Raw genomic sequence first — 14165 nt, 5'->3', positions numbered from 1 at the left:
GCAACATGTGGCCAGCAGAGTCCCTGCTAGTCATCACAGTAAGTAGCTATGACTGAATACATGCAGTTCTAATGAAGAAGGTCCCATTTTCACATAGTCTGTTTTCACACTTAAAGGCTACTTATATGTGTGTGTAGACAGGAAGAGTTCTAGGAGAACCCAAGACTGGCCAACAAATTTAGCTCTAAAGTACCACAATGGTAGGCAGAGACAGCCTCCTTCTGTGGCCTTGGGCATATCACTTAATTTCTCCTCCACTAAATCTGGGATAATAGGTACCCCATAGGGCTGTTCCTTGTCTTAACTAATGGTGGCGAAACATTGTTTCATCATCATTGTATGGGGAGGGGGTGCTTATAAATGTATGTATGACATAACTGGAATATGTTTTATGCTGCCTGTGCCATGTAACATATCTCCGTAAGGGTTGTGATCTACTATATCTATTCATCCTATTTGTACGTATATATCATTTTCTACTCAAGCTTAAGAATATGGGCTGTATGCTTGCCTGATTTCTAAGTAAGCTTTGTGAGGCATTTGGTCAGCTTCTTTAGGAAGGAATTTGCCAGGTTAAGTACCTGATCAGGAGACACTTAGGGAACAATGCATCTTGGAATGCTCCAATCCACATGAGAAGTCTTCCTGGAGACATGCAAGATGCCATGTGGACAATGCAAAGACTGAGTCATGCAGGGGCATGTGACTTGCCCAGGTGACTCCAAAACTCCATCTTGGAGCTGGGCTTTGCAGAGGAGGGAGGTCTCCACCCACAAGAGAGAGTCTACTTAAACCTGTGGGAGACCCCTCCATTTTGTCTTCAGCTGGCTAAAGAAGGAGCCTCTCCACCCCCCCCCCCCAGGATACTTGAAGGAGACTGAAACAAAGGACAGTAACTACAGGGGGTGTGAGTGATTGCTGGACCCAGGCTAAAAGGAGATTAGCCTGTAGAAGGGAGCATTCTGGAACTGGTGAGGAAAGTATCTGTATTCAGTTTGTTTAGGCATAGGTCTGCGCATTTTGTTTTATTTTGCTTGTGACTTACTTTGTTCTGTCTGTTACTACTTTGAACCACTTAAATCCTACTGTCTGTATTTAATAAAATCACTTTCTATTTAGTAATTCACTCAGAGTATGTATTAATACCTGGGGGAGCAAACAACTGTGCATATCTCTCTATCAGTGTTATAGAGGGCGAACAATTTATGAGTTTGCCCTGCATAAGCTTTATGTAGGGTAAAACGGATTTATCTGGGTTTAGACCCCATTGGGAGTTGGGCATCTGAGTGCTAAAGACAAGCACGCTACTGCGAGCTGTTTTCAGGTAAACTTGCAGCTTTGGGACAAGTGATTCGGACCCTGGGTCTGTGTCTGGAGCCAAACAGGAGTGTCTGGCTCAGCAAGACAGGGTGCTGGAGTCCTGAGCTGGCAGGGAAAACAGAAGCAGGGGTAGTCTTTGCACATCTGTTGGCAGCTCCCAAGGGGGTTTCTGTGATCCAACCCGTCACAAATAGGTACCCCATAGGGCTGTTCCTTGTCTTAACTAATGGTGGCGAAACATTGTTTCATCATCATTGTTTTTAGTCATCCATCTCCAATTTACTAACAGTTTAAATCTAAAATGATTTTAAAAACCAGGTGTCAGTGGCCTACTAAGGAGTTAAATAGCACAGCTGGTGTTTGCCAAACTTATTTTGTCACATGGCTTGCCTCTCACGTGACTCACACTTTGTTCCCAATCTGAATTCGTGGCATCCCTGCAGGAATGAGTTCCCACACCCTGTATTGAAAAACAAGAGGAGGTTTCTGCTTCTGCTTCATCTGTGAGTTGATTGTTTGGATTTGATTGCTAGAGAAGTTGCAGTTAATTCAGAAAATCAGGGCCAATCTGCTTCACTTTGGGGTGGGGGGAAGCTGCCCAGTTATGTAGTTGTAGGTGGAATTTTAGTCTGGGAGGGTTCTCTCTTTGTCACGGCAATTCTCCGCTCCTAACACATCTTACTTATCTACAGGGATCCTAGTTTTCCCTGATTAAAAAAACCAAAATTCTCTGATCAAAAACCATAAAAATCCATGTTTTCCCGCTATTAAAATGAAATACTGAACTTTAGCTTCCCTAACCACAATATATATATATAGGTATCAGTTGAACGCAATGTTTTATTGATTATTTACAATATTTTAGCTGACAAATTGAGCCTTGCTGCCCAGGGCTGACAGCCGGAGTCCTGCCCACTCTCCTGATTATCCAACTTTTTGATTACCCGATTTGGCCCCAGGCTCAATTAGATCTAGAGTGACCAGTTGTCCCGATTTTATAGGGACAGTCCCGATATTTGAGTTTTTTTCTTATATAGGCTCCTATTACCCCCCAACCCCGTCCTGATTTTTCACACTTGCTGTCTGGACACCCTAATCAGATCAGATAATCGGGGTTCCCACTCTATATGTTTTTATTTTTTCACAAAATGTAAAAGCTAAAGATTCTCTGTTAAAACACACATTCCGTGTCTTTTTCTGCAGCAAATGGATTTCTAGGATCCCTGCTTATTGGGGGGAGGGATAGCTCAGGCTTGTGAGTTCAATCCTTGAGGGGGCCATTTAGGGATCTGGAGCAAAAATCTGTCTGGGAATTGGTCCTGTTTTGAGCAGGGGGTTGGACTAGATACCTCCTGAGGTCCCTTCCAACCCTGACATTCTATGATTCTATCTCTATGTGTCAAAGAATGTTTCGGCTTGGCAGCTGCCCTCTGGAACAAGCGTTAGTTTACAGTTTACGGAGTGAGGGTAGATTGTGGGTGCAGGGGGAGGCTATTCTCTGAGCAGTGAGGAATATCTGCAGTAAGGAACAGCATCCAGCCATGTTGAAAATAGGGCTCTCTATCCCACTGGGAGGCTGTGACGATCAAAGGCAAAAATAGGAAGGACCACACAAGACCAGGCCTAGAAGTTGATTTATATCGTTGTAAATCACATTGTTCTTAAAATGTGTCCCGTCTGCACTAGATGGGTAGTATATTCATATTCCACAATCCTGCAGCGGTCCCACGATGGGGCTTATTGCATTGTAGGAAGAACTGCAGGAGGTCGGTAGCGAGGAGATGGTCCCCGTGCCTTTGGTTCACTCATGTCTAAGACTCTTCATGTTTCAGAAGTTGTGGAGACGCTCCCGGGAGGAGGACTAGGTGTCAGCTTTGCTTACAGGAGAGAATGCAGCAAAGCGCTGAGAACGCCGAGGCAGAGGCCTGCCCAGAGTCAGATCAGGAAGATGCTTCCCCTCTGCTCAACCAACAGTTATCACTTGGGAAAGGTAAATCTACTCGAGGGTAACGAGAGGTGTGATGTAGTGCTCTGAACATGGGACTGGGACCCAGGAACTTCCGAGTTCTAATTCTGGCTCTGACTCTTGGGCAAGTCATGTCCCCTCTCTGTGCCTCAGTTCCCCCCCCCCCCCCCCCCCCCGTATAATGGGGATGGTAAAGCTCAGCACCCTCCCAAGGGGCTTCTGAGGATTAATCAGTGCTGGTAAAGTGGATTATTAGTGTGGGAGGGAACCCTCTCCTGAAAGGACACGGTTCCCTCTGTGCTCAGGAATGTGTGTGCCCCCTCCTGAACTGCTCTTGGGTTTCTTCAGGAGCTGGGTAGATAAAGTAGGGATGCCAGATCAGTGCCAAACAGAAAAGAGGATGTCTGGGACTTGGACCAGTTCTCAGCACTGACCCTGAAGTAATTCTCTACTTCAACAAGAGTCCTGGCCCTGACCTGGCTGGCCTGCTCTGGAGACAGCAAAGGGGAAATTCTCTCCCACCTCACTGGGTGGGGGATGTGTGTGTAATGATGCTGGGTGACTGCAGAGTGAGGTTTCAGGAGGTTTGGTCTGGCCAGAGATGCCCTGGGGTAAAGCTGTGTGGGCAGTGGGGTCTGGATGGCCCTGTCCAAGCTGTAAGACTCTGAGGAGAATGGTTTGTGGTTGAAATAAGAAGACTGTTGGGGCTACCTGGAGACATAGGTGCAGGAAGTAGGGGTGCCCAGATTTTGCTCTGCTGCTGGCCCGGGGTCCTGCTTGGCCACCAGCCCCAGGGTCCCGGATGCTGGTCCCGCACCCACCCTTAGCTGTGACCCCAGCCTTCGCCGCCTTACCCTTGTCCGTGTCCCCGCCTCCCAGAGCCACAGCCCAGCTCCCGGCCCCAGCTCTAGGGGGCGGTGAGGGCGCGGACAGGCGTAAGAGGGGTGAAGCTCAGTACCCCCTCTCCAAAAACTGTTCCAGCGCCACTGCCTGGAGATCCCTCCCAGCCAGGGGTGAGGGGGCACCTCCAGGGCTAGTCTGCAGCCTACCTGACCGTCTCTGGCTTGTTCTGGTTGTTCTCCACCCCAGGCCTCTGCTCAGCTCGCTACAGCCTGGCTCTCATCCTGCACTTCTCCCTCTTCATGGTGTATTCACTCCGGGTCAATCTCAGTATCGCCATCGTAGCCATGACGAACGGCACCAACCCGGGCAGCCTGCCCAATATCTCCGCGGACGTGTGTCCCAATCGCTCCCACGCTCAGCCCAATGACTCCCACCGAGAATTCGCCCAAGAAGTAAGTGTAAAGGCAGGGCCAGATCCTTTCACCAGCAACTTGGCTCTACCCCTTGGCTTTGCACTGTGGACCAACTCGGCAGCAATGAGGCGCTGTTCAGAGAGGAGCTTTGGGGCTGTATCCACTGCACGCGTGTTTAAACGAAGGAGTCAGTGTAATTAGGAGAGCGCTGGTCACCTGACTGGTGACAGGTCTGTGCATACAAGCCACTTGCCCCTTCTTGGAGGAGTCCAGGCCTGTGAGAATGGTTCTCTCTTGGGCTGGGTTTTAAAGTTGCTGCAGTGTCCCCTCAAGGGACAGTCCTTGGTTTTGTCTCCCCGGTTTGATGCAAGCAAGTTCTGTCTCCTCCAGGCCCCCGTGTACGACTGGAGCGCTAAGACCCAGGGCGTCATCCTCAGTGCCTTCTTCTACGGCTACCTCTTCACCCAGCTCCTCGGCGGATACTGGTCGGGAATGTTCGGAGGGAAGCTAGTGTTGGGCTACGGGCTGCTCTCTACCTCGGCTCTCACCCTTCTCGTGCCGCTGGCAGCTAGCCTGGGAGCAGCGTACCTCATTGGGCTGCAGGCACTGCTGGGCATGGCAGAGGTAGGGCCTTCCCTTTCGAGCTCTTGACTCTCAGCGGCTTTTGGGTTTACGTGTGCAGCCACCTCTGTATGCGTGGCATTGCAGAAGACGTTAACAAGTCAGGATTCTGCCCCAAAGAGCGTACAAGCAAGGGATGATGACAAACCGAAGTGGGGGGAAGGGTGGAGCAAGGGTCATAGCAGTGAAAGATCATGAGGTCTGCCAATGCTTTCCCCAGGTATCGCTCCCAGAGCTCCCGCTCCCCTCTGTGCTCACGCACTGCTGTGTTTTCCTTGGCAGGGAGTGATATTTCCAGCCCAATACACGCTTTGGGCAAAATGGGCTCCCCCCTTGGAACGCAGCAGGCTCATGAACCTCGCTGAAGCTGGTAAGAGAAAGTGACTCTTTGCTGCCAAACCAACTTTCCCTGTAGTCCCAGCCCCCCGCCCTCCTGTGTAAAGACGAGCTCTCTTGATGCTGCCTTTTCTTCCGCCACACTCCAGACAAGCAGCTCCACTTACAAGTTGCAGAAACCTTCAGATTCTAGACCAAAGGTCCTTCATGAAGAAATGTTGGCTGCACATCCCTCTCTACTGCTATTTCTCCCTTTCCTACACAATATTCCACTCTCCTCATCCTTTATCACCTCCTCCTTTATCCCCTCTACCTTCTCCTCCACCCTGTCTTCTCAGTTCTGGATTACATAAGAACGGCCGTACTGGGTCAGACCAAAGGTCCATCTAGCCCAGTATCCTGTCTACCGACAGTGGCCAGTGCCAGGTGCCCCAGAGGGAGTGAACCTAACAGGTAATGATCAAATGATCTCTCTGCTGCCATCCATCTCCACCCTCTGACAAACAGAGGCTAGGGACACCATTCCTTACCCATCCTGGCTAATAGCCATTGATGGACTTAACCTCCATGAATTTATCCAGGTCTCTTTTAAACCCTGTTATAGCCCTAGCCTTCACAAGCCTAGGCTTGATAGGGCAGGAAGAGTTACTATAGGATGGTGTGGGGTAAGCACTGGGAAGCCCAGGTCATCTTCTGTGGCCACCACTGTATCACCCCCTCGCTGTGAACTCCTCTTCATCCGCTCCTTAGGATGCACTTTTGGGACCTTCATCACCTTCCCTGCAGCTGGGATCATCTGCCAGTACCTGGGGTGGCCTTACATCTTCTTCATCTTCGGTGAGTAGCCGTGGTTTCCACTGTAGCAGATTCACTGGCAAGTTAAGCCACACAAGAGCGAAGCGTATGAAGGTTTTCTCGTTGTCTCAATGTGAGGAGTCAGGGCTCTCAATCCAGTTGCTAATATAGAAATGTCTCCCTTCAGAGAGACCACCATCGCAATCAGCATCTCCAGCCAGAAGGGCTGGACTTCCCTCTTTCTCCTTCAGCTCATGATGGAGGTCCGTTGGCTGGGCGGTGTGGAGGAGGCTTGTGTTGCTGCTGCCCGAGTTGTGTCTACTCTGTGGATGAGAGCTCTCAGGGCTGTCGGGCTGGCACCTTTCATTTTAAAGTATAAGAGTATAGGCATCAATAAGGTACAGAATGTGTTAGTCGGCAGAGCCCCTCCAGCTGCCTTGAACAGGAAGGAGTGTTCCACCACGTCAGTGGTCTCTGTCTATGGCATTTGCAATGCACCATCATATTGAGGGGTCTGTGACTGGGCAGATTTCCCACTCCCCCCTCCACACAGCACACACATATAAAGGGGCAGTGCCCCAAATTCTCCCCCGTCCAGCACTTCCTTCCTTCTCACACTAAGGAAAGCCAGACATGAACCACAGCCTGAGCTGTTTGGTGTTAAGGCAAAAATTCCTGCCTCAACTACCTAATTCCTCCTTCCCCCAAGGGGGGGGGGGGGACAAACCCTTTTATACTGTGGATTGGCACTAAAGGGCCCCACCTGGTCTGTCTGCCAGCATGAGTCAGCAGAACAAACCTGCCCCTCCCTTCAAGACCCTCACACCTGACAGTTGGTCACAGAGCTGCAGTGTCTTGCCTGCCCATCTCTGTTGGTATCTACGCACCTGTGCTGCCGTAAGATCCGAGACAGGAGCCATTGAACTGTTCCCCTTCTCCATAGGTGGCATTGGCTGCGTTTGGTGTGTGTTCTGGTTCCTTCTCGTTTATGAAGATCCTTCATGTCACCCTCGTATTAGTGCTGGCGAGAAGGAGTACATTGTGTCATCACTGGCTAATCAGGTTCTTTGAAAGCCTTTTAACTCTGACCTAGTTTTCCCTGTATTCCCACCTGTGAAAGTAGAATGAATTATATTGTAAAAATAGAATGGATTAAAGAAATGCTGTATGTACCTTTAAGCAGAAATAAGGAATGGTGAATACAGGTGTCAGGAAAAGGAACATTAAGGCATAAACAATGAGTCCACTTAAGCTAATGGTGAAACATCAGCCGGAGATCTGTAAAAGTTAGTAAGAAAATTGAATATGTATGTCTAGCCTCGGGTAAACTTGTTAGTTCTGCTTTCTTAGGACTCACAGTTTGTCACACCTTTGAACAGAGCTTAGGACAATGAGACCTTCTCCAAGTGAGCCCATCTTCAGGGTTCCGTTGGGTGTGTTATTTACAGAGCAGTGCAAACGTCTGTGGCAGAAGAAGGCCCTGTCCCAAGGAGCTTACAGATTAGTTCAGACATAGATATAGAGGATACATCAGAGAAGAGATCAATGGGAAGGGGCTAAAGTCAGGGCCAGGGAGGAGACCAGCCTGCCTGTGGTTCATGAAACGTGTATTTTAAGGAGGAATTTGTCGTAGCCAAAGGAGGTCTCTTGGCATATGAACTGGGGGAGGCAGCTCCATGTGATGGGAGACTGGAAGCCATATGGGAGGAGATGAAGCTTGGGAGAAACAGAGGGAGCAGTGGGAGGAGTCAGAGGCAATGGGAGATGTAGGCCAGGGCTGGGTTGTGCGGGAAGTCTGAGGTGAGGGCAAGGAGCTTGAATTTGAGGCAGAGGGGTCTGAGGAGGAGGGTGATGGTAAGAACTGTAGGAGAAGAAGGTTCCCTAAGCTGTGGTGTTTTGGACTGAGTGCCGGAGTGTGCACAGGTGAGCTGAGAGATGCCCAAGGCATGGATAGAGCATCAGCTGCAAGGATGAAGAGGGAAGATTGCATCCTTGAGGAAAAGGCACAAGGATTTATCAGGGCTGGATGTGAGGGGAGAAGAGGGCAGAGAGGGTCAAGGGAGCCACAGGATTAATTGGATCACGAACCGTCACAGGAGGGGAATGGACCTAAGAGGAAGGACGAGAAGTTTTGATATATTGAGCAAAATTCAGCCCTGACATTAGCCTGTACAACTCTACCGACTGCACCTGGAGCCTAGCGCTCTGACGTGAGCTCGGCCTGTTGGATTTGAGGTGTCTGTGGCAGGTCTGGGAAATGTCAGATGTGAGACTACACAACTGGGAGAGTTGAGGGGTTACAGCGGGATCCAGGAGTCAACACAGAGCAGGCAGCTAAAACTCTGGGAGGAGGTGGTGAGGCCAGGGAGAGGCTAGACCACCTGCCTATGGGACATTGATAGAGCCAGGAGGAGAAGGAGCCCGCAAAAGGGGTACTAACTGGTGCCTTTCCTTCAAGGGCAGCTCTCACGGACTCTCCCTTCCACTTCTGGCCATGATGAAATCACTGCCTCTTTGGGCCATCGCAGTCGCCTATTTCTGCAATGACTGGCTGTTCTACACGCTGCTGACGTCAATGCCAACGTACATGAGTGACGTGCTCCACTTTGACATCAGAGAGGTGAGCTCTGCTGTGGTGCCCCATCACTCACCGCCGGGCCGCTCTGTCTCCTGAATGGGGCCATCCAGAGGGATAAAAATTGATGCTAACCAATTCCGGAAGGACTGTTAAACCTCAGGCTTCAGGGCTTAGGCCAGTTTCCGACTACTAGGGGTGGGGAGGTTTCTTTCACCTTCCGCCAAAGCAGCCGGTTGATGCTAGCCACTGTCAGAGACAGGATACGGGGCTAGATGAACCTCAGGTCCAATCCAGTCTGGCAGTCCCTACGGTCCCTCTGAGCACATCCAGCCAGATCTGGTGGTGGTGGGGTCCCTCTCGCTGCTCTGTGCAGAATGGCGAGTCTCTTACCTTCTCTCTACAGAATGGGCTTCTCTCTGCACTTCCTTACGTTGGGAACTGGCTGGGTACCATCGTGTCGGGGCTGTTGGCAGACTTCCTCCTGTCCAAGCACATGTTCAGCACAGCAACGGTTCGGAAGCTCTTCTCGGTGCTGGGTAAGGACAGGTGCCTCCTGCCTCCAGGTTCTTTCAACAAACCTTCGCCCGGTCAGCCACAACCCACGTCCCCTTCTCTCCTTAGGGATGTTGCTCCCAGCCATCTCCCTGGTGGCCGTGTCCTACGTCGGCTGCGATTACACAGCAGCTGTGGTCTTTCTGACATTGTCCATGACAGTAATCAGCATGTGTGGGGCTGGCTTCAACATTAACCAGATCGACATTGCTCCCAGGTGAGACCACCAGGCCTTCCTTCTATCTCCTGCTCCGATTGGCTCCAGGGCCCAATATGTTGGCCCATATCATGTCCATCACCCCAGCCCTCAACTACTTCAGCTGCCTTTTGCTTCTTCTCTCCCGGATCTTCTGCAGCTGGTGGCATCTGAAGCCAGACAGGCAAAACCAAGGCACAGCAGCGCAGGCTCAGAGCCAATGATAGCAGTGGGTAAAGGCTCTTACTGTCTGTCGAGAGGGCAGGCAGGGACCAAGCTGCGGAGCCACTGCTAGCTGGTGGACTCTGTTATGTGTACAACAAGTTTATTCCGGTGGCACTTGCTCTCTTTGAAGCTCTCCAGGAGGTTGGGGGAGAGGGAATTGAAACCTAATTTTCTCTCTTCTTGCAAGTCCCTCTTTGCCTTGCTCAGGAAATTTTCCCTTCCCTTCTCCCCAGATACGCTGGGTTTCTGCTGGGAGTCACAAACACCTTCGGAACGGTCTCAGGAATAATTGCTCCCACTGCAGTTGGGTTCCTCACCAGCCAGGTAATTCAGGGCTTCTCTGGATGGCCGAATTGGAGCTCTTTCTCCTAACACAAGAATAGGCAGAAAAGAAAGTGGAGTTGAATACAGCAGATTGGCCCAAGAATGGTTTCTTTGCACTGAATCAAAACATAGCCCTGCCTAAGCTCTTGAAACCCACGTGTGCTAGGCAGCATCCACATTGCCAAATGTGTCCAACAAGTACCTAAGTCATGGAGAAGAAGCTCTTATGATCCAAGAAGTAGGGACTCCTCCCGACATGGGCTTCCAACCTGGATCTACTTACAGCTGGCGGGGGGCGGGGAGACTGCTGGAGAATTGGACAATAGGGAAAGCTTGGTCCCAGTGATGACAGAGCCGCTTGAGTTCAGCGTAGCAAGCAAGGAATTCCCAATCCGAATCTGAGGAGTTAAATCTACAGCTAGACAGGGAACTGGTACAGCAAGTCTTTAGCTGAATGAAAGCTGGGGTTCAAGTCCCAGATGCTCTCCTGTGGCGATAAGAGGGAATGGAGATACTAATTACCCCTTGTTTGGTACCCCCCCAGGACCTCCTGACTGGCTGGAGGAATGTCTTCTTCGTGTCAGCGGCCCTAAATCTCTTTGGCCTGCTGTTCTATGTAACCTTTGGCAGTGGAACTATCCAGGACTGGGCTAGAGAGGATACTGCTCTCCAATGAAATGCCAAGGCATGCTGCCAGGAGAAGAATATGTAACCAAGGCAGGAGGTGGAAAACACCCAAGTGAACATAGATTAGTCAAGAAATCCCACTTCTCGTTCCAGCCAGTTATTTGGATACCCAAATAACATGAGCCATTTGTTTTCCCAACCCGCACACCCAACTCTTGAATCTGTGCCCTTTTCTCACATCCTTCCTCAGCCTTCGCTTGACCCAAAGCACCATTGGAATGCATGTGTGTGCGCAATAGATTTGGGAGGTAGTGTGTCCTAGTGGATAAATCAGCTTGCAGCTCAGACCTGGGTTCTGTTCCCAGCTCTGCCTCTGGCCTGCTGAGTGACCTTGGGGAAGTTACTGTCCCTCTCTGTGCCTCAGTTTCCCCCATCTGTAAAATGGGGCTAATGACACGACCCTCCTCTGTAGAGTGCTTTGAGATCAGTTGATGAAAAGTGCCGGGTATCATTAGGCATTAGGTATATATGGGTGCCTGAGTTCCAGTCTGGGGGAGGGTGAAGGCTTTGACTTCAGGCTCTGGCCAGGTTAATAGGGAATGTACAGAAGTGAGGTATTTTAGAGTGTGACTAGCCATAATGGGCCATCCAGCGGAAGAGGTGAAGTCGAGGAGCATTCATGTATTAAATTGGATGGTCCTCTGCAATCTAGCAGGCCCTGCCTAAGGAGATTAAGCACTACTGGAATAACAGCTGCTAGGTCCTTGTTCAATGATTATACCAGCTGATCTGTAATAGCTACAAGTGGTTGTAGCAGGAGGAATGCCCCTTTAACGGCTCGGAGATGGGGGGCAAGTCAGCCCTCTTCAGTTAGCCCTGCTACACCTGTGCCAGGTGTGGGAGGGACTTAGAAGGACGAAGCCTAGCAGCTGAGGTCTGGAACTGACTGACGCCTGCCAGAGGCCCTTGGCTGGAAGGTGGACCAGGAGCTGGGGTTAGACTGGCTGTTGCTGCTGGGACCCCACCTATAAAGAGCCAAAGATTCTTTTGATGTTGTTTTTGGATGAGGCCAAAGGGGCCTGGTAGGAAGGCCAGGTCACATCTACAACAGGAGAAGGCCAAAGACCTTGTGGGGAAATCAAGGCAAAGTGGCTGTGATGCCCCACTACCTCAGGAGGGGAGTTCTGCAATGGTGAGTCTTGTCCAGGGGACTCTTACATGAGCCTGTCTTCTGCTAAATGAAGCACTCCTGGATTAGCTGCCTGCAATTTGCAGTGGATAAGGGGCGGGGGAGGCAGAAATGTTGATAACCCTGCCCCTAGAAGGGAGAATATGTGACCGTCTGTGTCAAGAGGTAAGGCCTAGCTCATTTAGCTGATAATCGCTGCAGAAAATGAGTATCTCATTTACCCGTGCCTTACTCTGAGAACACTGCCTCATACATTGCCTTTAAACCTGGTTTGAAGCTTAATCTCTGCTTTTTCTAGATGTACTTAATCCAGCACAGTTGAGTGATGGCTTGTAGCAAAAGCTGCAGTTTAAGATTCATCGGGAAGTTATAATTAGATTGAAACTGGGGTAAGTGACCGAATTTCCCTTTTCGAAAGAGCTGGTTTTGTTTTTTGAAACCTAGTTGGGAATGTCAATTTAAAAAAAATAAAAATCAGAAGAGAATGCAAAGTCTTCACTTGTCCCCCTCCATAGAGGCATTTGAGTAGGTTGCTAAACTGCTCAGGGCATGAGTGAGCTTTGAGGTTTCTTCTAGTTTTACAATCCCTTTGCTGGAGTTCCAGCCAAATTTATGGTTAGCCCTCTGGCTTGGAATTCTGACTTCCAGTTTCTGTCGTTAGAATGTGAGCCCTGGAAATAAAGTTCAGATTTTATTTACACCAGAAATGGTTAGACAGACTGTCATGGAAATGTTTTATTCACACCAAAAAGGTCAGGAAACCCCACACGTCCAGCCCAAAAACCAGAGTGAAAGTCCCATTCCCTGTGGATGCTCTTCCAGTGTGTTTTTTACTGCTCATGACCCAGTCCTGGATAAGCGAGTCCAGACAGAGCTGTGATCAGACAGCTTTGGGCACTCGCTGTTGTTGGTACCTCTGAGCAAGCTGGCAAGTGGAGAAGTAGCAGGAGAATTCACTTCTTAGTAGCCTTCACTGCCGACTTTGTGACCTCAGCAGGATCACCAACCTTCTTGACAGCCTTGTCTGCCTCACGTCACAAACAGCAAAGCGACCTGCCAGAATAGGAACGCCATTAGACTGGACAGGCGTTCTAGGTCATGCACGGACTGCAGTGTTGGAATAACAGCTTGAAGTAAGTGTTTTGCTACCCATGCTATGGAAACTTTGAGGCTTGAGGGGGGCTGTCTGAAAACTTATTTGCAGAAGTAGATGGAGAAATGATCCCTTACTGGTTACCTTCCCCCTGCACTATACACAGGAAATCTTTGCATTCCTACAACCAAATACTAGTATTAAAGTTTTTAAAAAGGGAAAGTAATCAAGAGATTTTACCAAGAGGTGGGTACTCTGAGAAACTCTCCACACACATGGGTTTGCCAGGGACCGTCGGAACGAAGGCGGCATCTCCAGACTTGGAGTTATAGTCACATCACGAGTGAGTTGTGGTTAAATTCATAGTTCAGTGCCATCCTCCAAATGGGGATGTGGCTGCATCCAGCCCTCCCTGCTCTCCTGCATTGAGAGGATCTGAGCCTGATCCAGCTCTTTATTCATAGTCCATTGGCTTTATGGGATTGGGATGGTGCCTGGACACTGGATCTAGTTGTTGTTGTTGTTGTAGGATGTACTGGGTACATGGGCCCACAGTGTTTACTTCAATAAATCAAAGTAAACAAGTAGTAAAAATCAGGATCTTGGATAGGGCATCCAGGTGCCACCATAAAACCAATAACAGACCTAGGATCATGAGAGAAATAGCTGTCTGGGCGATTGCACAATGTCAATCCCATTCCCATAGAAATGTCTAAGGATTCGGGGTCTCCCTGTGGGGCTCTGGAGTCCCCCTGTCGCTTGCAGAACTGAAGTTTAATTCAGGAAAGAAGGATTTTCTCCCCCCTTGGGGCTGTGAAGGTCCCCTCAGCCTGTAACTGAGTTTGCTGGGAGCGGAAAACAAAACAATAGCACCTTTTAAATGATGCTGTTGATGTTTGAGTTCACGCCCCCAGTGAAGTGAACAGCCCCATTCAACTCAATGGGGCATGACTGCAAAGAGCCCCATTTCAACAGTTAACTCTTTCCCGCTGCTGATCACCTTGGCGTGGCTGAAGCAGCCAGCTAATGTTTCTCCAGTGCAGGGGCTTGTTCCATGTACAGGGCTGCAAGGGTTAAATCTATAATC

At 49.8% G+C, this 14165-nt stretch overlaps 1 protein-coding gene across 2 annotated transcripts; it reads left to right on the top strand.

Annotated features, from left to right (window-relative positions):
- Positions 1–1624: 1624 nt before the first annotated feature.
- LOC101942217 (sodium-dependent phosphate transport protein 3-like) lies at positions 1625–12698 on the top strand. Of its 2 annotated transcripts, none has more exons than XM_024107686.3 (12): positions 1625–1823; positions 3153–3310; positions 4376–4581; positions 4933–5166; positions 5446–5533; positions 6250–6336; positions 7238–7356; positions 8753–8914; positions 9276–9408; positions 9494–9641; positions 10079–10169; positions 10714–12698. In XM_024107686.3, the coding sequence occupies exons 1-12, from the start codon at positions 1702–1704 to the stop codon at positions 10843–10845; spliced, it is 1680 nt and encodes a 559-aa protein (XP_023963454.2). In that variant the 5' UTR covers positions 1625–1701; the 3' UTR covers positions 10846–12698. The 2 variants fall into 2 exon arrangements, with proteins under 2 accessions (XP_023963454.2, XP_008169233.2); XM_008171011.4 differs by having other exon boundaries at positions 1722–1823; positions 3072–3310.
- Positions 12699–14165: the final 1467 nt, after the last annotated feature.

The sequence above is a fragment of the Chrysemys picta genome, chromosome 23 (assembly GCF_011386835.1).
Source record: "Chrysemys picta bellii isolate R12L10 chromosome 23, ASM1138683v2, whole genome shotgun sequence".
NCBI classification, from domain to species: Eukaryota; Metazoa; Chordata; order Testudines; family Emydidae; genus Chrysemys; species Chrysemys picta.
The sequence above is the reverse complement of the archived record's forward strand: the minus strand, read 5'-3'. Positions and strand labels throughout refer to the sequence as shown.

What these genes read in the sequence shown, in the direction of transcription:
- LOC101942217 (XM_024107686.3), top strand. Translation starts at nt 1,702, where the DNA reads ATGGCTTGCCTCTCACGTGACTCACACTTTGTTCCCAATCTGAATTCG. An exon ending in CATGAACCTCGCTGAAGCTG is followed by an intron (nt 5,534 to 6,249) that starts GTAAGAGAAAGT and finishes TCCGCTCCTTAG; the next exon opens with GATGCACTTTTGGGACCTTC. An exon ending in TGTCATCACTGGCTAATCAG is followed by an intron (nt 7,357 to 8,752) that starts GTTCTTTGAAAG and finishes CTTTCCTTCAAG; the next exon opens with GGCAGCTCTCACGGACTCTC.